At 52.5% G+C, this 25,633-nt stretch overlaps 9 protein-coding genes across 9 annotated transcripts; 5 read left to right on the top strand and 4 right to left on the bottom strand.

Annotated features, from left to right (window-relative positions):
• Positions 1-617: 617 nt before the first annotated feature.
• B0T23DRAFT_396460 (uncharacterized protein) lies at positions 618-1,526 on the top strand (the record flags this gene model as incomplete). Its single annotated transcript, XM_062838248.1, has 1 exon — positions 618-1,526. One exon carries the CDS (start codon positions 618-620, stop codon positions 1,524-1,526), a length of 909 nt encoding a protein of 302 aa, XP_062691453.1.
• A 1,129-nt stretch (positions 1,527-2,655) lies between these two features.
• Positions 2,656-3,887, top strand: B0T23DRAFT_157923 (uncharacterized protein). Its single transcript, XM_062832660.1, has one exon. It carries the CDS (start codon positions 2,881-2,883, stop codon positions 3,805-3,807), a length of 927 nt encoding a protein of 308 aa, XP_062691452.1. The 5' UTR covers positions 2,656-2,880; the 3' UTR covers positions 3,808-3,887.
• A 412-nt stretch (positions 3,888-4,299) lies between these two features.
• On the top strand, positions 4,300-5,275 carry B0T23DRAFT_157930 (Aegerolysin-domain-containing protein). Its single transcript, XM_062832661.1, has 3 exons — positions 4,300-4,355; positions 4,467-4,791; positions 4,908-5,275. The coding sequence occupies exons 2-3, from the start codon at positions 4,529-4,531 to the stop codon at positions 5,239-5,241; spliced, it is 597 nt and encodes a 198-aa protein (XP_062691451.1). The 5' UTR covers positions 4,300-4,355; positions 4,467-4,528; the 3' UTR covers positions 5,242-5,275.
• Positions 5,276-6,133: 858 nt separating this feature from the next.
• B0T23DRAFT_405158 (uncharacterized protein) lies at positions 6,134-7,452 on the bottom strand (the record flags this gene model as incomplete). Its single annotated transcript, XM_062838966.1, has 2 exons — positions 6,134-7,007; positions 7,067-7,452. The coding sequence occupies 2 exons, from the start codon at positions 7,450-7,452 to the stop codon at positions 6,134-6,136; spliced, it is 1,260 nt and encodes a 419-aa protein (XP_062691450.1).
• A 770-nt stretch (positions 7,453-8,222) lies between these two features.
• B0T23DRAFT_443205 (uncharacterized protein) lies at positions 8,223-8,778 on the top strand (the record flags this gene model as incomplete). Its single annotated transcript, XM_062840850.1, has 3 exons — positions 8,223-8,263; positions 8,327-8,458; positions 8,533-8,778. 3 exons carry the CDS (start codon positions 8,223-8,225, stop codon positions 8,636-8,638), a joined length of 279 nt encoding a protein of 92 aa, XP_062691449.1. The 3' UTR covers positions 8,639-8,778.
• A 1,151-nt stretch (positions 8,779-9,929) lies between these two features.
• On the bottom strand, positions 9,930-13,397 carry B0T23DRAFT_381417 (Endoribonuclease ysh-1). Its single transcript, XM_062837260.1, has 4 exons — positions 12,913-13,397; positions 12,743-12,840; positions 10,536-12,346; positions 9,930-10,450 (listed from the first exon to the last, which is right to left on the bottom strand). The coding sequence occupies exons 1-4, from the start codon at positions 13,060-13,062 to the stop codon at positions 9,957-9,959; spliced, it is 2,553 nt and encodes an 850-aa protein (XP_062691448.1). The 5' UTR covers positions 13,063-13,397; the 3' UTR covers positions 9,930-9,956.
• A 573-nt stretch (positions 13,398-13,970) lies between these two features.
• Positions 13,971-16,990, top strand: B0T23DRAFT_157895 (uncharacterized protein). Its single transcript, XM_062832659.1, has 2 exons — positions 13,971-16,005; positions 16,066-16,990. The coding sequence occupies exons 1-2, from the start codon at positions 14,079-14,081 to the stop codon at positions 16,758-16,760; spliced, it is 2,622 nt and encodes an 873-aa protein (XP_062691447.1). The 5' UTR covers positions 13,971-14,078; the 3' UTR covers positions 16,761-16,990.
• Positions 16,991-18,044: 1,054 nt separating this feature from the next.
• Positions 18,045-19,709, bottom strand: B0T23DRAFT_413081 (Inosine/uridine-preferring nucleoside hydrolase domain-containing protein). The gene is made up of 2 exons (XM_062839507.1): positions 19,351-19,709; positions 18,045-19,282 (listed from the first exon to the last, which is right to left on the bottom strand). Exons 1-2 carry the CDS (start codon positions 19,416-19,418, stop codon positions 18,226-18,228), a joined length of 1,125 nt encoding a protein of 374 aa, XP_062691446.1. The 5' UTR covers positions 19,419-19,709; the 3' UTR covers positions 18,045-18,225.
• A 443-nt stretch (positions 19,710-20,152) lies between these two features.
• B0T23DRAFT_339434 (uncharacterized protein) lies at positions 20,153-24,722 on the bottom strand (the record flags this gene model as incomplete). The annotated part of the gene is made up of 3 exons (XM_062835858.1): positions 20,153-23,175; positions 23,447-23,917; positions 24,209-24,722. Coding segments are annotated over 3 exons (4,008 nt in total), but the record flags the coding sequence as incomplete, so codon positions are not given.
• Positions 24,723-25,633: the final 911 nt, after the last annotated feature.

Raw genomic sequence — 25,633 nt, 5'->3', positions numbered from 1 at the left:
GCTTCACGCCCTGTGTTCACGACGTGGATAATTACGTACGAACATATTCGAAATGAAAGACCTTCGGCCTCCGACCCGTTATCGTTGCTAAGTTTCTTCTATCACCGGGGAATTCCGGAATGGGTACTTGAAAGGTACTATAAGAGTTTCGAGACCTATCATCAACATACCAAGCTACCTCACGATTGTTTGGATCCGCTTGCAGAAGACGTAGCGACGTTGTGCAGTTGTTCGCTAGTCACGGTGGTGCCCGTGACTGACAACCTGGACAGTGGGCAAGGACGGCGAAGCTCCCGCTCACTTCAGATGCACGCTTTAGTACATACCTGTACTCGCCACTGGGTTAGGTCAAAGGACTCTGATGGGAAATGGCTAGGCATCTTCATTCACCTCCTATATAATGAGCATCTTGAACTTTCTGCAGACAATCTTGAAGATTGGTCATGATACCGCGACCTGTCCAGTCATGTTGATTGCCTGGTAGAATCAGAGGGGCTTAATAACCTTGAGGAAAATTACACAGTCAGATTGGTCGAGCTTCTAGGGAATTCGGGAACGTACAGTAACGAAGTCGGTATGCTGGAGAGAACGGACCGGTTGTTAATGAATGCGTTGAGATGAGCCGAAACCAAGCTTTGCAAAGCACACTGGAGCACCCTAATACACTGCGTATCTGCAAGAACCTCGCGAGGAGTCTTGAATCACTGAAAAAGTACGGAGAAGCAGAAGACATACTGAAGCAGGCCATCAATCTTATGCAGAGAAAATTCAGGCACCGGGTGGACAAGAGGTGCAGCTTCTTGAGACAGCTATTGAGAGTCATGAGAGCACAAAACAAGGATGGCCATGAAGAGTATTTTGATTATCTGGGCCAACTCGCCGAAATTCAGGGCCGGGCTACATCTGACTCAGATGAAGATAATTCATCCATCAAACTGAATGCCGGCAGCAGACATTCCCTCAACGGAAGCCAAGTGCGCAGAGAAGGGGACCATTTACTTGAGCATTGTTCGGAAGAGTTGCAAGTCGAGAGTACATTAACAAAAGTTGATCCCACGGCGATGGTGACAAACATGACCATCCATGATTTGGCTCGCGATTATGAACTTATGAACTTGGCCAGTCAATATGACGAGCGACATGATCAGGGGAATGCTGGGGGATTCAGCAAGCCGCTGCTGAACCACGACGACATACCAACGGAACATGGCAGGCAACCAGAACAAATCGGTTTCGGGATATCATGTCGTGAAGGTCATGCACAAGGTGATGAGGAAGCCCTACTACCATCCGCCACACCGACAATTGAAGAGCAATCCATGGAATTGTCAACGTGGTTCCAAACGGAGCAGGGACAGGGAAATCGAATAATGGATGAGCCAGAGAATATGGAAATCCGAGTCATATCGGAGACGTTGGAACTGGAGGGTACGAAGCGAAAAAGGGCGGACACCAGAGATTCGGTCACCACGAGTGGTAGCACGTCCATGGAGCAACCAAGCCGGAAGATTGCGCGAACAGAATAATCGATCCTCGATACGGTATAGCGCTGTCAGACGGAGCGTTCACACATCGTCTGACGCGCTGAAGCAAAGCTGGGTCTGTGGTCACAATGTGGTATGCCGAGCTAAAGAGTGTGTGGGGTGGCAGTAGCGTGGACGAAAAGACGAGAAGAAGGAGGTGGTTGAGAGATCGGGAGTTGAGATGGTGAACAGCCAGTTGATAGTCTACGGTTCGCGGGTTTGGAGATGGATTGGTGTATCGTTTTGCCTTTGGTCGTATTCCCTTTTCTATCCCCTTTTCTATTCTCTTCATTTCTTGTCTTCTTTTTTCTTGACGTTTGTTTCCTTTTCGGTCTCCATGCTTTAGGCTCCTTCGCGACTATCATGCTGTTTCACCTTCACTTGATATCTCAAGATGATTTCAGGAAAGGTTTCTCCCCCTTATTTTACGCATCCAGGTCACCGTATGCAGTACAAAGTATCATAACTTCCCTTTTAGCCATTCCTATCTGCCCCTGTCTGATTAGAGCCTAAGAGTTGCCTGGATCACTCCAAGAGAGAGCCATTTACTTGACGAACAAGAGATTATTGACAGGAGTACGGCGATCCCGGCGTCAGCCATCATGCTTTAGGCTTATTTCACGACAATCTGATTGGGATAAGGAGGAGTGTCCTTGAGACCTTGACCAGGGGAAGGGCCATCAATAAGTCTCTCACATCGCACTGGTTAGTTTGATAGTACTTGAGGCATTCGTCAGGCAAAGTCAAATACATACGACCATACCCACTGGAAAACTCGGGATCCCGTCCGCTCTCCCATAGATAAGCCAGTGAGGGCCAGACTAGTAGTTGGGTCGGTGACGACCAGCGAATCCCTGGTGTTGTATGTTTTTTCGGAGTTTCTTTTTTTCAAGCTTCTCCCTCCCCCATCCTTGACATAACCTCTTTTGGTTGTTGCTATACTTCCAAAGAGCATATTTAATTCCCAGATTTTCAGGATATCGTTATGCTGCATTGTTTTTTTTTTTTTTTTTCCTTCTTTTTGCGCTTTGCTCCCTACAGCAGATGCTGCATGTGATGCGTTCTTAGCTCCTGTTGTGGGGCAAAACGGCCTCCCGCAGCGGCACCCTTCTTCCTCCATCTGACTTTTCTTCCTCAATTAAACCTACTCATTCTTAATTGCGACACCACTTCTTGATTTCGACCACTTCTTTATTTCGAGAGGGAGTGTTTTTTTTTTCGTCATTTTCCTTCACGCCCAAAACCCGGAAGTCAAACAACAGATTTTCGGCCAACTTCAACCACCCGCGCCGTAGCAGCCAACACACCCCACGGTCTCACCTCGACCCCTCACCAGACCCGTAACAACCGTCAAACAATGCCACCCAAAATGGCCTCCAATTCCGAGCTCGCGGAAATCAAGCTACTCCTCCACTCTCTCGCCTCGGACATCAAAGCCGTCAAAGCCGACGTAGCGGAGCTCAAGAAGAGCCAAGTCCAAAGCCAACAGAGCACCCCAACCTGCGCCAAACGCACAGAGAGCGGTCCAAAGTTACCCAACATCGAGAAAGCGCTGAGCGACGCCGAGAGCAAACTGGCTGATCAGATTCGCGATACCCAGTCAACGATCCTGCAGCTTGTCGAGGAGGAGAAGGTCTTGATCCATGCGGAGGTGGTCCAGCTCAGCCGCACTGTGGGGACTGCGTTGGAGAATGCGAAGGAAAAGATGATGGAAATGGTTGCTGAGGTGGTGGATGAGAACGGTCGCAAGCGAAGCAGGTCCACGGCTGGTCTTGATGAGAGTGACGATGATGGTGATGCTGGAGAGAAGCGCGTGAAGGAAGATGAGGAGAGTGATGTGGATGAAGACAACCCTGATGACTATGACTCGTGGACGAAGCGGAGGCGAATGTCATCCGCTCTTGACAAGGCCGTGATGGATATTATTGACATGGCTGAAGATGCCTTTGATTACGAACGAGTCGGGCCTGAATGGATTCTCACAGCACTGATTCCATTCCATGCCAGCGCCGACGGCGGTAGGATCCAATGCTGGTACTTCTTTCAAAAAGAGGGTAAGATCGGCTTTGAGTATTGCTTGTACGGTCTACTCTACCATGGGCATGAGCATGCAGAGGTTGCTGAAGGAGGATGCTTCTGTAGGAGTAGACATCCGCCCGGTTTGAGGCAGAGGGCTACCAGGTGTATCCGGGTTAAACGGGTTGACAATGACCCTGGAGAACTGCTGTTCACTTGGGGAGGGAACATTGGACCTGCCCCTCTTCTTGATCCTCGCTGGGAATGAAATCAGCTGTAACAGATAATTGACGATGGCACAACTTCCTAGATTCGCCGGGGCGGGGGAATTGCAGGATGGTGAACAAAGCAGGGAAATGAGACAAAAGGCAACCGAGTCTTGCTCTGGGGTGGCTCAGGGTCGTCAAAACGATGAAATGCATGGTGTTCTATTGCGCAGGATTCCTTTGAGTGGTCAAGACACAGCTTCCTGTCAGCTTTAACTTTGGGCATCCCTTGGACCAAGTGGGTGACAAGCCATAAGGGAGTCCGACATGAAGGAGAGCAACAACCAGAAAGCAGTTACGCACCTTGACTCTTCGCGGAAACACAGGAAAACGAATGGACGGCAATCCGAGCACTACATGTCCGATTTTGTGCATTTAAATGCACGGAGTTACAGTGATGGGTAATGTTTTGGAGCATTTCACTAACAAGGCGATTCTGCATGATGCCTACCTACCATATGCACTTGGCTCTACGTTATAAACACCGGCATATCTGCGCCCAAGAAGGGCATTATGGGAAGCCTTCGTTTCCGGATGTCCGAGTTTCATGGTAAGAGTTTTATTTTCTTTCTCATCGGTAATAACTATTTCAGATATCACAAGTCCCACTATCTAAGATCTCTGATTCATCACATTCACCATCGAAATTCTGATACTCCAGACAAACTATCAACACAGCCATAAACTACCAACCATCATCGTTCACCCAATCACAACCTCAAGATGGCAACACTCCAAACGGGCTTTTCAACCCGTCTTTTGACGTTCGGCCTGCTCCTCATTGCTCTGGTGGCCGGCACTTTTGCCGCCCCCTTGCGTGTCGACTATGAACCCGCCCTTCCGCCTACGGGAGCTCCTCCTTCCCGCCCCGGACCTACTATAAACAGACAAAGAAGCACCAATGCCGAATATCTGGGGGTCGACATGACGATTTTGAACCAAGCTTCCTCAGGGGACTTGTTCATCAGAAACGCCCATCTCAGTTCGTAAGTCCTTCTCTTCCTAGGTACCTATTTCCCTAACTGCCATCATCTTCCCATCAAAGAATTGACATCACACATGTGGACCATCACTAACGCTCCTTCTTTACTTACTTTTGCAGGGGCAAGTGGTTCGAATACCCCGACGCAGGCGAACAGCTTTCCCACGACCAAGTGGAAGCCAAATCCGCCAGCCCAAACGGCGGATCGATGGTCGTGGCCTCATCCGGTAGAGCCTGGACGCCTACCGGCACCGAGGGCCACTTCGACATCTACCATGACGACACCAAGGTGTGCCATGTCTACTGGGATTGTCCGTGGTCTCGTAGATCGAATTCCTTTGAGGTATCCGAAGTTGATGATAACTATGTGGTTGAAGCCACTGGGGCGAGTTTGAACAAGGGCCCGCTTGGATCTATTACTATCGAGGTGGTAGATACTGGTGAGGGAGAATGAGCCAGATGCGTTTTGGGGTGCACGTAGGTGGAGGTGATTGAGCAGTGGAGAAGAGGAGGAAGCGAGTTCAGATGGCTCGGCCACATGTAGAGAGGGAGAAGGAGATCTTCGGTGGGTGGTAGTTTTGATTGGACACACGGTTGATGGACTTTTTGTTTGTGGCATTTTTTTTTTTTTCTTTTTTTTTTTTTTTTTTCTGGGAGGTGACAGAGGCCTCGACAGTGTATGATTTGGTAGTGTAGTCAAATTTGATGGAGGAACCGCTATCTTCTTTGTTATTGTCATTTTCACATGTCTCTAGGTTGCAGCCAATTGGTGACACTTGGATAACGCCCCCCTCAATCTTCCGCCATTATGATACACACGGCACTTATCTGAATCTTGCCCTCCCTTAAGTCAAGCAAAGTACAGCATTGTGGCCGACCAGACACCGACGTAATGGGAATTATACAAGTTGGCACTCATTTCCCATCCGGCCGACCTGGTAGCAGCACCGTCAGCTACATCAAGACACATCTGTTTACAGAGACAATGCATTTTACTCCACGTCAAAAAGGTCCAACATCGATCACTCAATGATGAGATGAAGACAACGTAATACACCAAATGGAGTTCATGAAAGATTTGCTTCTAAAATCTCGGATTTGTTCTATCACTCTTTCGAAAGATCTCGTGGAACACACGACTGCCCAGGTGAGGTGACTGACGGCCTTGAATTTGAGCAAATGACGCACTAAGATAGAGCACTATCTGAAACATGAAGAAACAGGGTAGCCAGCTGTTAGTGCAAGAACCCAGATAAACGGATGACATAAGCAGATGGGGAAGTCTATCATTTCAACACGGCCACTGCTTCCTGCTCCCGCTCGCCATGATCGCTTCATTCAGCTAATCAACCCAGCAACCAGAACCGCGGCCCAAGGCGCTCCATCCTCTCTTTTACAGTTTCTTGCGTTCTTGTTCTGGGTGATGCCCTCGGCCGTCGTTTGCCCCCCTCAAACCCCGGAGGCAGGTACGCGAGGATCCCCCACTGCGCCCAGTTCTTTCCACCACTGCTCTCTCCAGATAACCGTAATGTCCTTCCCAACAAATCCGGCAGGCGTCTCCGAAGTAACGGCTTCAACATCAGCAGACTCCTTTCCGTGGACACCAAGAACCCTGTACCATCAAGAATCTCACTGCTTACTCTCTCGCCCGTATGATGCAGATCGAGATGGATCTTGCTGAAATACACCTCCACATAGCGGCCTCCCTGCGCGTCCTCAAATGCCTTCTTCGTCCCCTCCCTTTCCATCCACGCCACGTCAAGATCGCCGAGGGCAAAATTCTGCCTGAGCCCATAGTCAACAAACCAGATACGACCCCGTTGCAGCGAGGTAGACATCAGACCCCTCTTGAGTTCCTCGAACGCAGCATGATCGAAAGCCCAGGATAGATCCCACTCAATAGCCATGTGGTCTTGGTAATGGCCCAGCTTATCCAGCTGTCGGTAGTTGGGCTGGCAATATCCCCGGGGCCTGTTCGGTTCGCCGCAGAGGGACTCTTCCCCACCTGGAAACGGGCTTGAAAATGGTAGCTGGCTCCCACCACCGGGGAGCCAGACACCCTTGGTGAACCTTGTGCAGTGGTCGATAGATGAAGAGGTCTCGTCTCGTCCCTGGAACACGGTGAAAGGATGGCGGCGTGTTGAGTTGTTGCCTCGATACAAGGCTGTGTGGTAAAGGGCTTGTTCAATTTGCGGGAGCCAAAAGCCTTTTTGGATGACCCTGCGTGACTCCTTGCAAGCGGTCCACAGTCCGACGTCAAGAAGATGTGTTGAGCAGACGTCTGGTTTTTTTCTCCTGTTGGATAATGATCGCGCGATGATGAGGCATTCGAATGAGGCGTGATGGCCTTGAGGTTGACATTCCCGGGAACCACGTAAGTAGATAAAGAAGATACCCAACTGCAACTGCAATCCATTGGAGGTGTCCATGCTGGTTGAGGTAGCAAAGATGGAGGAACAAACAGACCGCCGTACAGATCACTGTACCCCGGCCCAATCAGTCGTGAAAGGCGATGATTCACGCGGTCCAGTTGTGTGATTGTCTTCACGACGTCGAAGATGTGAACGCCTGGGCGATCAAGTGGTCGAAGGGCTAAGGTCCAGATCATGACCCTTAACTCCTCCGGGAGGTAGGGAAAGAGGTGAAATTCGGTTAACGTCGTCATCGTGTATTCCTTCGTTGTTTGGCTGATGTCGAGGAAAGCCGTTGTGGAAACACTCCGGAATCTGAGGAACACTCGTATGTGATGGGAAGGCCTGTTGTCCAAGACGTTAGGACTAACAATGTACAACGAAAAAGGTGCGTGAAGAAAGCCACAGCTCTACGGAAATGGGGTGATGGAAAGAAGGTTCGGAGGTTCCGTTCTCTCATACCTGGGTGGTTATGGAATCTGTGTTGCTTGTAGGACAAAGCAATATACTAGAGAGCAAGGAGAGATGAAATGGGGAACATTCAGGGGTTTGCTTCCTGATTGTGCCTGGCGAAACGAGACTTCAGGTATGGGGAAAGTGCGGGTAGAGAAAACTGAGACGAAATGGCTTTGATAACACGGGAAAGACTCGACTGGGGGGTTCGTTGAATTGGGAAGGAAATGCCCAATCTTAGGTAGTTCTATGGAAACTCCAAAGCTCGGATTCCAGCCATTTCTTAAGAGACATACAGATAGGTAGGGGTATGAGACGACAGAATGAGAAAACCTCTCAACCCTCAAATATGGATGCCCAAACAGCATCAAAACTTCCCGTCGGATAATCGGCGACTGAACTTGAAATTCATGAGCAAAGCTCAATGGGAAGTGAGGAGAGGTCGATGGGGGCTATAAAGATACCTATAGGTCCCTTCTCGGATTTCGAGTAGGTAGAGTCCCAGTTCAGCATGACTCCACCAGAAATAGAATACAATCACTCTGTATAGCAAAAGCTCAAAGCCGCCAAAATGACCAACAAGAACGCTCCAAAAGACACTCAAATGCCTGAGTATGTCTCCCTTCAGCTTTTCCGTTGGAGCTCTACCAAGCTGACCCTATGTCTAATCCTCAGAGGCTTCTCATTCTTGGATCCCCGTCTCGTCCCCGTTGCTGTCACCGCTCCCGACCGTGACTCCGTTCACACTCACCGGCGTAACCGCCACCCCGATACCCACCAGTTCCTGGGCTTCCTCAACACCAAGAGGTCGGGGATCTGGTTTTCCCCCCCCCCCCCCCCCCCCCCCCCGGCAGCATCGGGGAACATGTCGCGGCCGAAAGGGTGGAGGAAGCGGAAGGCAGACGGGATCACCTCCGGAGCCTGGAGAAGTGGCTCGAATGTTTGGAGATGCCAAGAGGGACTGTATTTCCGGTTAAGGAGGGCTAAGAAGGGGAAACAAAACAAGGTGAATAAGGGGTGAAGAAGAACATGGCCGAAGGGGAAGACCGGCGAGAAACACAGGCCACATAAAGAACCCATGTAATATATTTATTGACCTGCCATGTTCATAGATCTAGTTGTGAATTTTTGTAACAATAGGAAAAAAAAAAAAAAAAAAAGGGGGGACGAGGAGGAGGAGGAGGAGGACCCGCGGTGAAGAGTGTGTGAAATCTCTTCATAAAATTGCGGACAATTGGCAGGGATTTCACGGTTACCTAGGTAGTTACTTACCTAAGCACCTAGAATAGAATAGAAACTGGAGGTGTCACACCACCCCTAACTAAAAAGGTTGATGGCCCGTACAGAGTGTCAGATCATCAGATATAGAAACTTATTATCCAACTACCTACCCACCCACCCAAAAGAAAATGTTACCACTTACAACATCAGTTACCGGCACCAAAAGTAAACGGTCTACCGTAGTTGTTCAGTGTGTGTCTCGTCCATACCTAGGTAACAAACAATCAAACAAATTCATCAAGATTCTTTGGCTTTGCGGGCGATCAACCAGACTGAGTAAGTAGACTATATAACCAGTCCAATACTGCTCGTTGTAGTTCAGAATGGCTGTTGTGAAATTGTGATAGGGATTACAACAGTTAGAAGACACATCGGCTACCTAGAGCCCCTTTAGGATTTTTTTTTTAAAAAGCAGAAATTGTCTAGAGATCGAGTTCAAAAGGCGTGATAAGGACTGGACGCTTGGATGCGTGGTAAGAGTATACATACCCAGCGTGTAATGTCACAGGTCTCAACAATTTTGTCAAGGACGAGTGTCTCCCATCGGTCACTTACATACCTCTACATACCTCTAACAATTGATGCAGTCAACTACCTTTCGCACCACCTGAACTTGAACCATGTCAAATTTGTTTAAAATGAATGAAAGTAGAAGTAGGTAGCCAAGAAAGAGTAAATAGACTGGTAACAGATACAATCCATCAAAGACTTCGGACTCAAGGGCAACAAAACGGTTACCTATTATTTCGTTGTTCGTTGATGCCCTCTTGCAAGTTCTTCCCTCTCATCCACCCGCCCAAAAAGAAATCCTTTCATTCTATCATACCTTTCCTCCTCCAAGATGTCCACCTTTCATTCTGCCCAGTGAGAAACCACACCCTGCCTTCTTTGTCCGTTTTTTTTCCCTCTCATTTTAGTTCCCATCTCACACCCCCCATCCCCCTCCCTTCCTTCTCTCCCATCACCCCTCTCACTCTCCCACCACCCCCCTTAAAGACCCAAACCCAAACTTCTCAAACCAATCTCACCCCCAAAGCGGCGCCACAACCTCCACCGCCCGCTCCACTACCGCTCTCACCCGCTCTCTAAAGATCTTGTTCGCACACTCCACCTCCAAATCCTCCAACCAGACTTTGGCCTCCATCTTATCCACCTTGATGCGCACCCCGGGTTTAGGAATACCCATTCTTTCTAGTCTTTCCACCTCCGCGCGTTCCCGTGCCTTGAGTTGTTGTTCTTCTTCGTCTTCTTCGGAGACGTCCATGGAGGCGTCGGCGTCTGCGTCAGACTTGGCGTCGGAGGATTTGGCGGTCTCCTCCGAGGGGGAGGTAATAGCCTTCGTGGTGGGTGACAAGGGAGGAAGCTTGGGCTCGACGATGGGGGAGACGTTGTCTTGGCCGAATTGGGCTTCGAGGAACATGCATAGGCGGAAGAAACGGTCTTCGGGGGTGAGGTGTGAGTGAGGGTTTTGCTCCGCGGGGAGAGGGGAGTGGGAGTGGGGGTTTTTGGTGGCCGAGCCTGGATTGGAGTTAGTACGGGGCATCAAAATGGAGGAAGAAAGGGGGAAGGGGATGAGTAAGAAGAAAGGGGGAAAAGGACGTACGCTTCACTGCGGCGGGACTACTCTCAATACCAAGCAACACGGCCATTACGGCATCAGCAATGCCGTCGTTGAGCATGTTGCCTTCCCACTCCAGTTCTACCTCGCCGCTGGCGCGGTAGCGGACGGTGACGCAGCCCATGACCAGGTAAGCGGCTACCACGTCGTCACCGTGGGGCAACTCCTCATCAGCTTCTTCCATCTTGGTATCGCCGTTCTCGCTCTTAACGATTTCCAGCTTTGGCTTCACTTCGGGGAGTTCTTCGACAGCACCAAAGGTTCCTTCGAGACCCCACTTGATGAGGTCAATACCAGCGGCACTCAGCTTCAAACGCTGCTTGCACGCAATAGTGGTGGTCGTCAAACCGGCATACTCTCTGAGATCCTCGGGAGCCATCAGAGACATCTTGAAGTCGTTTTGCACCAAAACACCAGTGATAAGTTGAGGTTCGGTGGAGGAGGGAAGAGGTCCGTCATGCGCGGTCTTGGCTTCCTTTAAAGAAGGGGGGATGGACGCCAGCTTGCCCACCACCTTGGCGACTTTGTCCGTCTTGAAAGGGATGCGAAGCTCCTCGCAGTTTCTGGGGCTGAACACCTTGACTTTATGTTCCTTGGTCGCGTTGAGCGAAAGAAGCTTGGACTTGAGGCGCATCATGTTGTGCACCTCGCCGTGGACGAGGATGACGACGGGGGCGGCGACTTCCTCAATGAACTCCCTGTTCTCGACGCCGTCGACGTGCGCGGCAAAGGAGAACTCCTGGACGGTACAGCGGCGGGGGATCATGACCTTCTCGGCGTCACCACCGGGGCCGCGGCGGGCACCGGCAATGTTGCGAGACATGACGGCTTGAATCTGCTCCGGCTCTTGAAGGAGCTGCTTGGCCATGGTGCCCTCGACGGAGTAACCGGTGATGATAACGCCGTTCTTCTCGCTCGGCGCCCATCGCTCCAGCAGCTCGCGACTGACGCCGTTTTGGAGCATACCAGGGGAGGCAAGCATGACGCAGCCACCGACGTCCTCGAAGCGGTCGAGGCTCTTGAGGGAACGGATGAACCTAAAGTCCCACGGTCCTCCCTTGCCGGCACCGTCGCCAGAGGACTCGGACTCGGCCAGACGCTCGCGAAACAGCCGCTTGATGTTGTCGTTCATGGAGCCGACATAGGTCTGGTAGACAAGCATACACTTGCGCGCGAGGTTGGAGGCGTAGTAGATGGGGTATTTCTGGTATTCGGCGTGCTTGCCCCAGTACTCGTCGAGGATGAGGAGGAGCTCCTGGGCTCGACCAAGAGCGAAGACGGGCATGAGGACGCGGCCGCCTCTGTTAAGGATGCCGGTGATGGACTTCATGAGCGCCTGTTCACGTTCTGGTCGGGGGATGTGCGAGGCGATACCGTAGGTGGACTCGGTAATGAGGACGTCGATCTTGACGCCCTTGGGGACTTTGGCAGAGATAAGATGTCTGTCCTCTTCACGGGAATAGTCGCCAGTGAAGAAGATCTTGAGGCCGGCGATCTCAATCAGGAACATGGCGGCGCCGAGGACGTGGCCGGCTGGGTACGGTGTGATGCGGATGGAGGAGATGGTGTGGGTAGTGTTGTAGTCGATGGCCTCGATCATGGGAAAGGTCTTGAGATGGTCCTCCTCAGTGTAGACGAGCGACGATTGCGGGTTCGACGATGTGTTGCCAACACGGACACTGTCCTGGATAAGCCATTTGTAGATAGCCTTGGTGGCATGTGTCATGAAGACACGGCCTCGGAAGTTGGTCTTGGCCAAGACATATGGTAACGAGGCGGCATGGTCGATATGAAAACTAGAGAGTGGGCAGTCAGTCTCGGCTAAGGTCTGGGCCAGGTAGGCGACTATGGGCGAGGACAGTGCTTCACAGAGAACATGCAGCGCGAGTGGCAGACAAGATGGGAGGGGAAAAAGGGAGGCGAGGGGCGGGCAATGGCGACAAAGTATCTTGTATTTTCATTTCCTGAATACATGTATATGATGGACAGTACAAGGTTGCAAAGTGGACAAGAACCACAGAGATCATAGAGCAACGTGTCAGTCACTGGCGATGTCGAATATCCAGAGCCCAGCTCGATCATCAACCCATCTTGTCCCAAGCCAAACACTGCGGCACTGTCTCTGGCGGATAGACGGGCATACATATAATTGTAGGCCATGGCGAAAAAGGGGGGAAGGGGGGTGGGCTTACTGGCTGATCAAGAGGACATCTACTGTGCTGAGATCGAAGTCATCAAAGAAAGGAAGGGCTGCTAGGCCATCATATGCTGGGTGTTGACCAGCATCAAGCTACAACAACCCACGAAGAGGTCAGCCCATGTTCATTGGGAGGAGTGGTTGATTTTGGTTGATTTTGCGCACCATAACGGTTTTGCCCTTGTACTGGATGATGTGACATGATCGGCCGACTTCGTTGCCTCCGCCGAGGTTGAGGAACATGAGCTCATCCGCTGGGTCGACCGGCTCCTCCGGCTCCGTCGCCATTGCCGAGGCCTTCCGCTTGGAAGCCATGACTTGGGTATTCTTTTGGTTCGTTCGCTCCACGGGTAGAAGCTTGCTTTCCCACCGTCGGCCTGTATACTTGGAACCTTTCAAGCTGCTGACTGTGATTGTTTGATTGGCAAAGTGTGGCGGTTTCGATGCGAGTTGAGACGCGAAATACGCACGGCAGTTGAGAGGTGGCGTGGATCAGTCAACGTGAGAAGAAAGACGAGATGTTACGGATTAGTACGCGCCGTGAATATGGATGGCGCCCTGGATGTGGTTTCGTTGATGGATGTTGGATGAAGATGGCAAGTGCTTGTTGAATGAAGCGAGGTTGAAGTTGCCTGGCGGCTGATTTGCCTGCCGGAAGCCCCATCTTTAATCCCAAGCCAAGCCAGCCGCACAACGTCAACGGCCAGATGCCCCATCACCATTATTTAGCGCCAAGCTTACACGTGACTGGCTAAGTAGTTCACTCACCAGACGCGACCCCTTCAGTGGAGCTCATGCCGCCGCTAGCAACAAGCAACCTGCAGCGGCGGGCAGCAACTGGTCTGGACGCGGGTGTGTGCGAGTCCCGCCCTCTTTCGATTTGATTGTTCGTCATTCTTTCTCCGACCACCTCGACCACTCCTCCAGTGCTTCACCCAACAATCCGATTCATAACCTCCCACCGTTGTCGCCATTACTCCCGCGAATCAAAACGACAGTTAATAATTGTCGACCACGACGATACTCCATCGAGCGAGAAATACATCGACCGACGATCCGGACACCGATCGATACGAGCGACCGGCGTATGGAAGGAGAGACACGGCGTAGCTAGAGTGGCAGCGCAGGTTCGCCTGCTTCCACTTGGGTTTACGGTGACGGGAACTTGAGGAATCGATCAGTTGGGAGCTCAGCCTCGCCGTCAGCTGGAGGGCAAGGACTAGCTGCTTTTCACCCACGACGACCTTGACCCACGCCATCGACCCTTCGTACATCTCGACTTCCATTGTTTGCGCCTGTGCCATCTGTCCACCTCAAGGGCGCCATCCACCATGGCGCAACCACCGCAACAGCCTCAGATGCCTCAGTTGCAACAACAACAACAACAACAACAACAACCTCAGTTGCAACAGCAGCAACCACCACAAATGTCGCCGCAGTTGCAACAGTTCCAGCTCCAGCAACAACAGCAACAACGTGCCCAGATGCTCGCTCAACAACACGCCCAAGCCCTTGCTCAGCAACAGCAGCAGCAACGCGCCCAACAACCTCAGCAGCATGTTCAGCCTCGCCAACTTCCCCAACAGTTGCAACAACATACCCAACAGCAGACCCAACCGCCGCCGCCGCAACAGCAACAGCAACAGCAGCCGCAGCCACGTGTACAGCAACAGGTCCATCAGCAAGGGCACCAGCAAGCCCAAACTCACCAGCAACACGCTCAACAACAACCACAACACCCCCAACATCCTCAGCAGCAGCATGTCCCGCAGCAGCAACATCATCCACAACTCCAGCATCCCCAGGCCCAGTTGCAGCAACCTCAGATCCAACATCCTAGCCCGCCAGTCCACCAGCAACCGCAGTTTGCTCGTCCCCAGCACACACCCTCCCCGGCGCCCACCACGCAAGCGCAGTTCTCGATACCGCCGAACCAGCAGCGTCCACAGACCGGCCCAAGTCCTGCCTCTCAGCCGGGCTCGCCTTACCTTCCCCAGAACTACGCCACTACTCCTCAGTCGGCCGCGGCCCCGACGCCGCCAGCAGCTAGTCCCAAGTTTGCGACGATACAATCGCCAGGTCTGCAGCAATATAACCAGTCTTTCACCAACGGAACCGTTTCTCAGCCATCCACGCCCTTGGCTGTGCCTTCCCCGGGTCCGACCCAGGCCACAACTCCCGGACCAGGTCCCACTCTTTCACACGGCGCGGGCTTGCAGATGCCCGAGAGTAGGCTATCCATGCCTCCAGTCCAACCCGCGTCAACAACACCTGGCCCAGTGACACCTGGGTTGGCAACGCCATCACTAGCTCCGCCTAACTTGTCGGCCCATGGGCCCTCAACTCCTCAGCCAGTCCATGCCATGGGAGCCCAGGCCGCTCAGAATGCACAGAACCAGCAATATACGACCGCTACCATGGCACCTATCGGCCCACCACCACCAGCTCCGACAACCCCCGCCGCCGGTGGCGCTATGGGTCCCCCTCAGAAGCCTGTTGAGCGACCGGTGAAGGAAACTGAATATGACGTCACGGACTCTTTGGCTGGTACGGGTGTCGATTTACGTGCTGAAGAGCAGGCGTTGGCCGACTACTATGCCGGATCGTTTTCTCAGGATGCGAGGACTGGTCTGCCCGCGAACCCACCGGGAAATAAGGCTTCTTTTTACGGTGCCGGGTGGGCCAATCAGGCCTCGCAACCTCTGGACGGCAAAAGCCAGGAGGAGTTTGAGAAGGAGTTGGCAAAGAAAGCTTGGGATGAAGCAGCCCATCGGTTGGCACTGACGCGAGCAAACGAGATGAGAACGCCTTTCTTGGAGGTAGCCCCGCTGCATTGGAAGGCTCAAAAGATTGCCAAGGAGTACGGACTGGAGCTCAACAGCGAGCTCAAGGGCGGTAGTGCAGTCAACAAGAGCAAACCAGCCAACGACCCTGCGCAAACGCAACCCAAAGTCACGGTGAGCACAAAGACGGGCGAAGGCGGTGCTCTTGTTACCGTCACCAGCTCGTGGATCCCGGTTGATTCATATCTGAGTGACCAAATCGCTCTGCTGTCGATTGCAACAAAGTACCGCATCCGGCAGATCATCGAGTCTGCGCACACCATTGCCATTAACCGCCAGACGACTTCTCGTGGAGAAATTCCTGCGGAGTGGGCTGATGTGGCCGTGCCTTTGAAAACGGGGCTTAACGATGCCCTTCAAGAAGGCATGGAAGCCGCCGCTGCTGGCGTCGGTCCTCAGCCCAACCCCCTGAAACGTATGTGTACTCCCTTGTCTCTCCCCATAATTTCAAACACATCCCTAACCCGTGTTCCAGGCTCCTACGACGCCGCCAAACTCAATGACCCCAACCTTACCAAACACAACCTCACCACCGCCCTGCGCGACACCGCTCGCGCCGACCGCAACCTCGAAGAAGCCCGTCTCCGCAAGCGCCAAAAGCGTCAAAACCCCGACACCGCCACAGGCGGCACCGGCTCTCGAGCTGGCTCCGTCGCCCCCGGCACTCCCACCACCGCCGACGCCGACGGCAAGCTCCCCTCGAAGAAGGAACTCAAGCGGGGCGCCGCAGCCGCCAAACTCGCCGAGACCTCGTCCACCGCCTCAGCCAACCAGACGCTCAACGCCATCATGGGCGGCTTCGGTCGCAAAAAAGGTAAATCCTACTCATGGATGAACGCCGGCGCAGGAGGTGGCGGCGGCGCTGGTGGCGGCGGTGGTTCAGGCGCTAGCACCCCTCGCACTTCTCTAGGCGGCGATGGCCTTTCCACTCCCGCAGGTAAAGGCGGAGCAGCAGGGATGGCGGCGGATAACAAACCGCAGCAGTTGACGTCGGAGAACCAGAAGAACCGACTGGGCATGTGGAGAGAGAGTAGTGAGCAAGGAAAGAATATCCAGTTGAGAGATTGGTTGGTGGCGCTGGAAATGGACGGGATCGAAGTGAGAGCTATCCAGGAGGCGTATACCAGGCTCGATGAGCCGCCGAGGACAAAGGTGGATGAGGTCAAGTAGAGCTTACTTCAGCAACGTACCCAGAGTCTGCATGTGGCGGCGGCGGAGGGAAACCCTACTCCTACTACCACTAAGAGGGGAAGGAGGAGGGCGAGTGTTGTGGCGGGGTCTAGTTCTAGACGAGAGATGGCGAAGGGAAAAAGGTAGAGAAGAGGTTGAATGTACATATCTTAACAAAAAAGGAATGGGAATGGGTAAGGGGGTGAGGTTTATGGTGAAGTTAAATTGGAGCGGCTATCGGTGCAATCACTTTATACATCGTTCGCGTTACAGGTATCTCTATCAATTATATTGCTATCAGCAAGGCGGAAAGGACTGACTGAGGCCCGAAGCAGTTGAAGCAGTTGAAGCCGAAGGAAGACATTACAAAGCAAATTTTATCCAGTATCATATCGATATCCATCTGGTTATCCCCTTTCCACTTGTCACCAGCCAGCCAGCCAGCCATCAAGAGTTCAAATGCGATACACGCACTATTCCCAATATCCGCATACACCCTATTTTGAGTTCACGCACTCTATTTTCCCCACAAGCCAACCGATAACAGCTGATACCTATGTAAAACCCCGTGTTTTGTATGGTAAAACCCACTGTCAAATGTCATACAACATCCGACTATATGTATGTTGATATACGATACTCTCCCGTACAGTCCAGAGGCCACATTTCTGCGCATCGCTACTTACACAACCACAGATCCCCAACCCGACTACACTTGCACTCCCCACATACCTCCTCTAGACTACACTCAATTAAATAGAAGCCGAAAGTTCAAGCACACTCGTACCTTACAAATAACTACATTCACTTTATAATATCTCTGTAGTATCACAGAATCATTTCAATCCTCTTTTCTTTTTTTAACTTGACTTGGCGCACTATGATGTTCAGAAACAAAGAAAATACAGGAATTTCTACACGTGAAAACGGCTTGTAGTTATGACAGCAGCTCATATAGTTAGTTAGTATAGGGTGCGGAAAGTCAAAAAATGGCATAAGGACATTAATAGGGACGATGCGGTAAGTTAACTAAGTTCTATATTATACACTTCAAGAAGAAGAAGAAAAAGAAAACGCGTTTGGCTTGTGGTCGAAATTAGAACTGACATAAGGTACTTGAAGGATGAATGATGTCCAGACGTACCGAATCTACCCCCTTTTTTTTTATTTTTTATTTATTATCGGCTTTTTGCGTGTGCGGGTATGTGTTCGTCTACGTTCTTCACCCTTTATTGTCTTGAGGCTTTTGCCTGTGCGTGGGTGGTTGCATGTGTGAAGTCGTATCGGGAATAATATAGCTCAGTCATTCTACTAGTACTAGGTAAACTTTGAATACACTATGATTAGAACCTTCGATGTAATCATCGTTATGGAACCAGGGAAGCACCAGGTTGGAACGAGTGCAGTGGTTTCCAAATAGCTGACCTCAGAACTTGGGACCTGTCCGTCTTCTCGATACAGTAGGTCACGGGCCAGCCCTTTCCGTGACCGCGCTCAACGCTCCCTCGAGAAACAAGCGATCAATCTCCCTTGCCACCGTCTCATGATCTGCCATCGACGCCAGCACAAACTGATTCTTCGTGTCTTCTTCCCAAATCCACCTATTTGATCCATCTTGGTCATCCACCCAGTTCCTTCCATGTCCGTACCGCTCATCATACTTGAACAGCTCCCCCAATCCATCAATGGCATACAACACCGCCACCGGATCCCAACTCGGTCTCGCCTCGCCATAAGCATAATACCCATAAGCGCGACCGACCGGATCCCCCTTCGGCCCCTTCTTCACCAACTCTGCGCCGGTTAAGACGTTCCCACCAACTTCATCACTGACGTACACCACCCTTCCTTTCCACCCATCCTTTTGAAGTGTCGGCCAATTATTAACTACATTCGCCGTCCCCTTAGGTCCCAATCCCAGTCCGCGTCCACCATTATGATGAGGCGAGTCGGGATCAGAACCAAAGAAATTCCAACTTCTTCCCTCTGGGTATCGACCCCCCATGACCACCAGCTCTGCCACCTTCTGCGATATTAACTGGCGCCCAGTCAATGGAGAAAGCGAATCAGGTTTTGAGTCGAGGAGAAGTGACAGGTTATCAAGAAATCCTATCGAAGCAATAGTTACGCTCTCGTCGTCCGCTTCGCTGAGCAGCTTTCGATAAAGTTGAACTGCGTCCCAGGCGTCTGCGGCGTGTCCCCATGGTATGCTTGGTCCCTTGGGTTTTTTGACATAGTCGGGCGAAGAAGGGGAGCCGAACTGGTAGGCGATTTTGGAAGCGAATTCCCCTAGGTGCCAGTGCACCACGTCGAGAAAGGTGGTGTCAGGAAGGGGTGTTACAGTGCCATCGCTGGTTGGGTGGCGGAACACGCCGATGGGGATGGCCTTGTTTTGAGAACGGGTGTAGTATGAGACGATTGCGGAGGCGGCGAGGACAGAGTAGGTGGAGGGTTTATTGACCAGGACGCCGAGGAGATTGATGTGGAGGGAGGTGGATGCCAGGAGGAGGGCGCCGGCGTCGCTTCGTTTGTTAGTCCCAAGTAGGAGTGGGGGGAGGGGAAATGGGTGTGGAGGAAGGGAAAAACTTACTCGACGTCACTGAAGAGGTCGGTATCGATTATCAGGTTCTTTTTCGGGTTTGAGTCTTGGGAGGACATGCTTTCATCCGAGCCGAAGGCGGCAGCGAGGGTTGAAAGTGAAGGCTCAATTCAATGATTGATGAATGGGTCGGGCGTCTTCATTTGGAGGTGCTGATCAAGCTTTCGGGTTCGCGCCCGTCACGGGTGTATCTTATAAGCCGCTGCCTTTCTGTGTTGTCGAGGCTACAACAACCAACGAGGTTCCTGTTGGTACCAAACAGTCTTGACTGGCCTCACGCCGTTGGATGGTTGAGCTCAGAATTTTCTCCGTTTTCTTCCATCTCATCGTCGTGTTTGCTGGAAGTGAGGGGTCGCAAGGTTAGTAACACACCGTAGGTGAACAGACGTTGGGGTGCAGCCTGTCATACAGCGCATGTTCCACTAACAGACTTTGCCTACAGACAGCGCCAGACTTGCTAGGCACATAACAACCTAACCATCACTGCGCACGCGCCCGAAGAGCAATTGAATGGCGCCTTCCACACACAAGACACTCGCAGGACACTCAACGAAAAAAAGTCGTGACATCGAAAAATCGGTCAAGTTGAAAGTCCCCAGAAACTGTCCTTCCAATGGTTCACTGTATTTCTCAGTTCAAAGGCGATTTATGACCAAAAATCTACCAAGTCCGTCTATCTATCCAACAGCTTCACAACTCGCTTGGATATCCTCACCACTCATACCTCTAGCCATCCAAACCTTTCACTTCCCCGTTCCTTTTCGTTTTCTCATCTTCATGTTTATCACCAACCCTCACCACCATACCCATGCCCCCTTCCATATTCATACCCTCCCTGCGGCACTAGATCCCTCTCCCTCTCCCCCCTCGCCACCCCTCCCCTTCCCTGCACCCCAAACGCTCCGGCCCTAACCCACTCCCCAACCTCATACGCCAACTGCTTCTCCGCCTCACTGCCCAACTCTACCACTCCCTTCATTTGTCCACCCCATCCAGACGGAACAACAACCCGAACAACAATCAACCTGTCTCCTTTCACTTCTACTCCAACCGGCGCCCATCCCTCCACCACTGTCTCCTCTTCTGTTACAGGCTTCACATATACCGTCAGATCCGGCCCGACGATGCCACGCCAGAGGGTCGCCATCCATTGCCAGTGATCTACGGGCGCGTACGCGTCGGCGATGGGAATGGTGCATGCAAAGCGGTCCGAGTAGGTGAGGGAGTAGCCGAGGGGGAGGAGGGCGATGGGCAGTTTGGGGAGGTTTTGGCTGGTAGAGGAGGGTGAGTGGGAGGGGTTTCGAGAGGGGGGTGGTAACGGGGATAAAGAAGGGGAAGAGGAGGGAGAGAAATAAGGGGTGGTGACGAATTTGCTCAGTTCCGAGGCTTTGAGGTGCCAGGAGAGCATGAGGTCGAGGTAGCGGGGGAAGGGGTTTGTGTTTGTGGACGGTACGGGGGTGACAATTCCGCTCGGCGGGGAGTGGGAAAACGAGCGGTCTTGCCCGTTGTTGTTGGATTTGGGTGATGAACCGCGTACGATGACGGTATCACTCATTTCGACGCCACCACCACCTTTGTTTTCTTTCTCTTTCTCACTCGTCGTCCCTTTCTCACCCGCCTCGTCACCATCACCGCCCCAAACATCACCCTCGCCAACCCAGGCTCGGACCTCACAATCCCCCAGCTCTACCAACGCCCTCTCTACTGCCTTGCCAACCACTCGCAACAACTCCTTGTTTGGTCCCTCAACAGCAATGATCGGCCCTCTCGTTGTTACCATCTGCTGCTGCTCCTGAGTATCATCCCCGGTCTCAGACATATTGTCAATGTTGTCAGCTACGGCACCGTAAGCGGGTAGTTCCCGCCCGATCCGCCGAAGGACCGACGCCTTGCGGACGTAGTCGATGCTCATAACCATTGCTTCTACTGATTGCTGGCGCTGTTGGGCTTCTAGGAGAGCGAGTTGCCTTTTGCTGTTGGTGCTGCTATTGGTAGTGTTGGGGTCTGAACTGTGAGAATAGTCTTGTGTGGTAGCCGTGGTAGGTTCCCTGATGTTGTCCCTTACTGCTGCAACGGGGGATGGCTCACCCCGCGCAACCTGTTGCTGTTCCTTTTGTCCTTGGTGATGGAGTGTTGCCCATGAGGGATGAACCGAGGTGGGTGGCTGTTGGAGTGTAGGATGAGGCTGAGCGCCCTGATGATAACTCGCGGGGAAAGAACCAGCAGTGGGCGTGTTCCCTGCTGTACCATGTCCCGTCAATCGCGGGTACGGGGACGACGAAGTAGCAGATCTAGGATCGCGAGGATCGCTGGGGTAAGTTATCCCAAGTCCTATACCGCCGCCACCGCCAGCAGCGGAAATGATGCCTGGACCGGCACCAGTTCCTGAGGAGCCAGATCCAGATTCAGGAGAAGTAGGCGGCAAGTGAGCCAAGTGCGTCTGTAACGGCGGTAAACGCAAGGATGGGTCAAACACGGATTCATCACCTCTCGTGCGTAGTGGGCTGAGGCCAGAGCGAGAACGACCGGACGCTGAGTGTTGTTGACCATGATGGTAGCTGCCACTTGAACCAGGAACAGAGAGTTTAGGAGGCCGAGGAGGCGGCGCCATAGTATTCGACAGTGGACTCCGTCCGCGTCCTGAGGGTGCAATCGATGCAGGACCGGAAAGTGCAGCGGTGGAAGTTGGTGGTCCAGCTGGTGCGGGAGCGAAGCCCGGTGTGGGTGGGAGACTTCCAGTTCCGCCGCCACCACCACCACCACTACCAATGGTTCCAGAGGGTGTAGGAGGTGGAGGGGCGGGGTAAATATGTAACGGGACTTGTCCATGGCCATAACTGTGTCCAAGTCCTAGCGGTGTCGGAGACATTGGGTTTTGTTGATGATAATGAGACGGTGGGCGGACAGCGTATTGACCGCCTACACTGGGATGTCGACTGCTACTGCCATACGGTGTAGTCGGCGAAGGAAGCGCATATTCCCTTTCAGGACGATAAGGCATCGCCGTCGAATCATACCGTCTGCGCTTGGAGCTAGAGCTAGTGCCAGTAGGTGTAGCAACATCATACTCCTGCGGCATATCATACAGCGGATGGGCAGGATATGGCTGATGATGCGAAGGTGTCGGGTAATGGTACGTCTGACTGTGGTGGTAATCTCTGCTCGGGTAAGCTTGGTATCCGCCTCCTTGCGAGGATACAGACGCTCGATGGTGGTCTCTGTAGTATCCTCCTCCATGTTGCTGACCATAGTGCTGTTGCCCGCGAGCCGACGACGACGAAGTATGATGCTCGATACTTCCCCTGGGCGTATCCATCCCCGACTGTCCACCACCTCCACTAGTCCGTCCCTCACCCCCGTGCATCACGCTTTTCGCACTTCCCGCCGTAAACGGCGTCGAAGGCGTCCTAGGCGTAGCGATATACCTCCCTCCACAATTGGGGCATCTACCCGGATGTTCTTGCCCTCCTCCTCCTCCTATCCCCCCACTTCCCCCAATCCCACCAATACCCCCAGGACCACCAGGAGTCGTAGGACTACCCCTATTACTCCCTGTCCCCCCACCAGCACCAACACCAACAACAATAGAGGAAGTAGAGGTATGCTTATTCCCTCTTCTAGGCTGGTACTTGTACTCGGGGTATTTTCGCTGGTGATGCAGCTTTTCTTCCTCAGCGAGCTGCTTCCATTCTTCTTTGTGCAGGTCGGATTCGGCGCGCCATTTCTCGCCGATGATTTTGGAGATTTCCGGGTTGGCGAGGCCCGGGTGGTCGGCGACGACGCGGGCTTGGTGGTGTTGGCGGTAGAGGATGAATGCTGTTTTTTTGGGGGGAGGGGGGGATGTTAGTTGGGGTTGATATACAAGGGGGTGAAGGGGAGAAAGGGGGGAAGGGTGTTTATGGAGTAGAGGGAATGAAGTTTGGTATGTTTTTGAGATGGTGCGTAATGGAAAGAGACGAAATTAAAATTGATAATTAATGGGGGGGGGGGGGGGGGGGGGGGGAAACAAGAGAAAAGGAAAATAAAGAAGAGATGAGAACACGAAGGAAGTAAAAAAAAGACAAGAATAAGGGACAAAAGAACTCACCATTCCTAGGCCTAGGAACCTTTGGCGCAGGCGTACACAAACAAATCAAATCCCTCTGCACTCCTCCTCCTCCTCCTCCGTATCCGCCCTGCCCAGCTTGCCCACCACCACCACCTCCTCCCACCGAGCCTCCCACCGATAAACCCGCCGAATGGTTATCCAGCTCTGTAGTCGCTGATTCTGTCCCTCCCGCTCCTGCTCTTGTTCCTGTTCCTTGCGGGGGGCTGGCGCTACCACTACCACCGGGTTCTTTCGCATCACCACCACTACCACCGGCAGCGGCAGCGGCACTTCTTGGTGCTGGTGCTGGTGCTGATGCTAATGCTGGTGCCGGGTGTTGTTCTACTTTTGTACCTCCGGAGCGAGCGGCGCCCGGGTCTATAGTCAATCGCTGTTTTTGTGGTGAGGGTGTGGGTAACGCTAGGTCTGTTGTGATGAGAGTTGCTGCTGCTCGTTTGCGAGTTAAGGGACCTCTTATCCTGTCTTCTTGTGTTTGGGGTTGTTGGCGGGAGGTATCTATGTCTGTGGAAGGAAGAGAGGAAGTGGAAAGGTTGTGTTGGACAGCTAGGGCGGGGTCTGTTGTGTATGAGGTAGGATGAGGCTGAGAGCGGGTGTTGTATTGTTGCTGGTGCTGCTGCTGGTGGGAGTAATGTGAATGTCCATGTAAATGGGAATGTGAATGGGAATGTGTAGACATGGAGGTATGCTGAGCAACAGCTTGAGGTGAAGTGGGCGAGGTGGTGTTTGACGAGTGTCGACTACTTGAAGAGTTTGAGGAGGACGAGGACGCAGCAGCATTGGCAGTGTTGGTCAGACCACCGGTGGTAGTCATCGTCGACGACATCTTGCCGCTGCTGGTGTTGCTCGTTTTCTTCTGTTTTTGTGAACCGGCCTTTTCTTTGTCTTTGTCCTTATCTCCAGCTGCTTTTCTGGCTTCGGATGCCTCACCTGCTTTGGAGGAAACAGCGGCGGCGGCGACGGCTGCAGCTGCTGCTGCAGAGCGAGTGATTCGTCCTTTTGTGGTTGTCGTCGTGGTGGCAGGTGTCGTTGTTGTTGACTTGGAAGTGGAAGTAGACAATGATGCTGATGTAGAACGACGAGTGCTGGTGTCTCTAAGCGAGTGATTATGCTGTGTCTGGTTCTTTTGTTGCCACTTGTTCTGGGTCTGGGTCTGACTCTGCATATGAGACGAATGAGTGTGAGTAGTATCAGCAGTAGTAGTAGTGGTAGGAGAAGAAGAAGTGACGAGTCCAAGACCACCGCCGACGTCTGTCATTATTTCTTCACACCCAGCCTCAGTGCCCGGGGATCCAGTCGTTCGTTCGTTACTCGTGTCCCTCTCTCTCTTTTTTCTGTCTTTCTTTTTTTCTCCGTTGGTTGGCGCCCTCCTGTTGCGGGTGGATAAGAAATGTCTCTCTCTTGTTCCGTGTGTCCAGTCAATCTAATTCTTCTTCCCCCTCCTTTTGTTTTATTATCTGTTCCCTGTCTTGTCTTGTCGTCCCTTGTTTCTCTGGTTGTCACTTTTCAACTTCTCTCTGTTCCTCCTCCTTCCCGACTCAAGATGTGAGAGAAAACACAAAAGGGGGAAGGGGAGGGGGGCGAGTACCCGTCCCAAATGTGGAGTCCCACCCCAACGAACAGTTCCCAACGGACAGACGGCTCCAACGGCGTCAGAACCAATCGTTTTGAGACAGAGACGACGACCTGGCTGTCGGCAGGCGAGAGAACGAGGGGGGCGAACAAGAGAAGGAAAACGAGCCCGTCTGCAAGTCTGTGCTGTACAAGTTAACCCGTCCGCTGCTCACAAACGACGACGAGGGGAGAAACAAAAAGTTAGTGTACGCAAGCAGTGCTGACGACAGTTGACAGGTGAGAAGGTATGGTAACCCGGTCCGGTCCAGTCTCTCTTTCTTCCCGTTCCGCTCTAGATGTTGGTCGTCAAAATGTATGTACCGACAGACACAGGAGAAGGAGGTAGGAAGGGAAGGGGGAAATGATGGTGAGTGGGAGGTAGGACAAACCGAAGGAAGGAAGCTTCACAGAACAAGTAGACGGAAGAATAATGGCAAAGTGTAAAATTGCAAGGAAGACATGGAGGGGTGGGATAACAATGGGGGAGAGGGGGAGGGGAGAAACACAAGACAAGGTCCAAAACAAGAACCCGAGAACGTGGTATGTGGTTGTGAG

Source organism: Neurospora hispaniola, assembly GCF_033458365.1.
Source record: "Neurospora hispaniola strain FGSC 10403 chromosome Unknown B0T23scaffold_5, whole genome shotgun sequence".
In the NCBI taxonomy this organism is placed as follows: domain Eukaryota; kingdom Fungi; phylum Ascomycota; class Sordariomycetes; order Sordariales; family Sordariaceae; genus Neurospora; species Neurospora hispaniola.
This window is presented reverse-complemented; position numbering and strand designations above follow the sequence as displayed.

Excerpts from the sequence above, each read along its gene's own strand:
- B0T23DRAFT_157923 (XM_062832660.1), top strand. The coding sequence starts at position 2,881 with ATGCCACCCAAAATGGCCTCCAATTCCGAGCTCGCGGAAATCAAGCTA.
- B0T23DRAFT_157930 (XM_062832661.1), top strand. The coding sequence starts at position 4,529 with ATGGCAACACTCCAAACGGGCTTTTCAACCCGTCTTTTGACGTTCGGC. Across the intron at positions 4,792-4,907 it reads AGAAACGCCCATCTCAGTTC|GGGCAAGTGGTTCGAATACC; the intron begins GTAAGTCCTTCT and ends TTACTTTTGCAG.
- B0T23DRAFT_381417 (XM_062837260.1), bottom strand. The coding sequence starts at position 13,062 with ATGGCTTCCAAGCGGAAGGCCTCGGCAATGGCGACGGAGCCGGAGGAG. Across the intron at positions 12,841-12,912 it reads ACAAGGGCAAAACCGTTATG|CTTGATGCTGGTCAACACCC; the intron begins GTGCGCAAAATC and ends GGGTTGTTGTAG. Across the intron at positions 10,451-10,535 it reads TAGTCCCGCCGCAGTGAAGC|GCTCGGCCACCAAAAACCCC; the intron begins GTACGTCCTTTT and ends ACTCCAATCCAG.
- B0T23DRAFT_157895 (XM_062832659.1), top strand. The coding sequence starts at position 14,079 with ATGGCGCAACCACCGCAACAGCCTCAGATGCCTCAGTTGCAACAACAA. Across the intron at positions 16,006-16,065 it reads TCAGCCCAACCCCCTGAAAC|GCTCCTACGACGCCGCCAAA; the intron begins GTATGTGTACTC and ends CCCGTGTTCCAG.
- B0T23DRAFT_413081 (XM_062839507.1), bottom strand. The coding sequence starts at position 19,418 with ATGTCCTCCCAAGACTCAAACCCGAAAAAGAACCTGATAATCGATACC. Across the intron at positions 19,283-19,350 it reads GACCTCTTCAGTGACGTCGA|CGACGCCGGCGCCCTCCTCC; the intron begins GTAAGTTTTTCC and ends TAACAAACGAAG.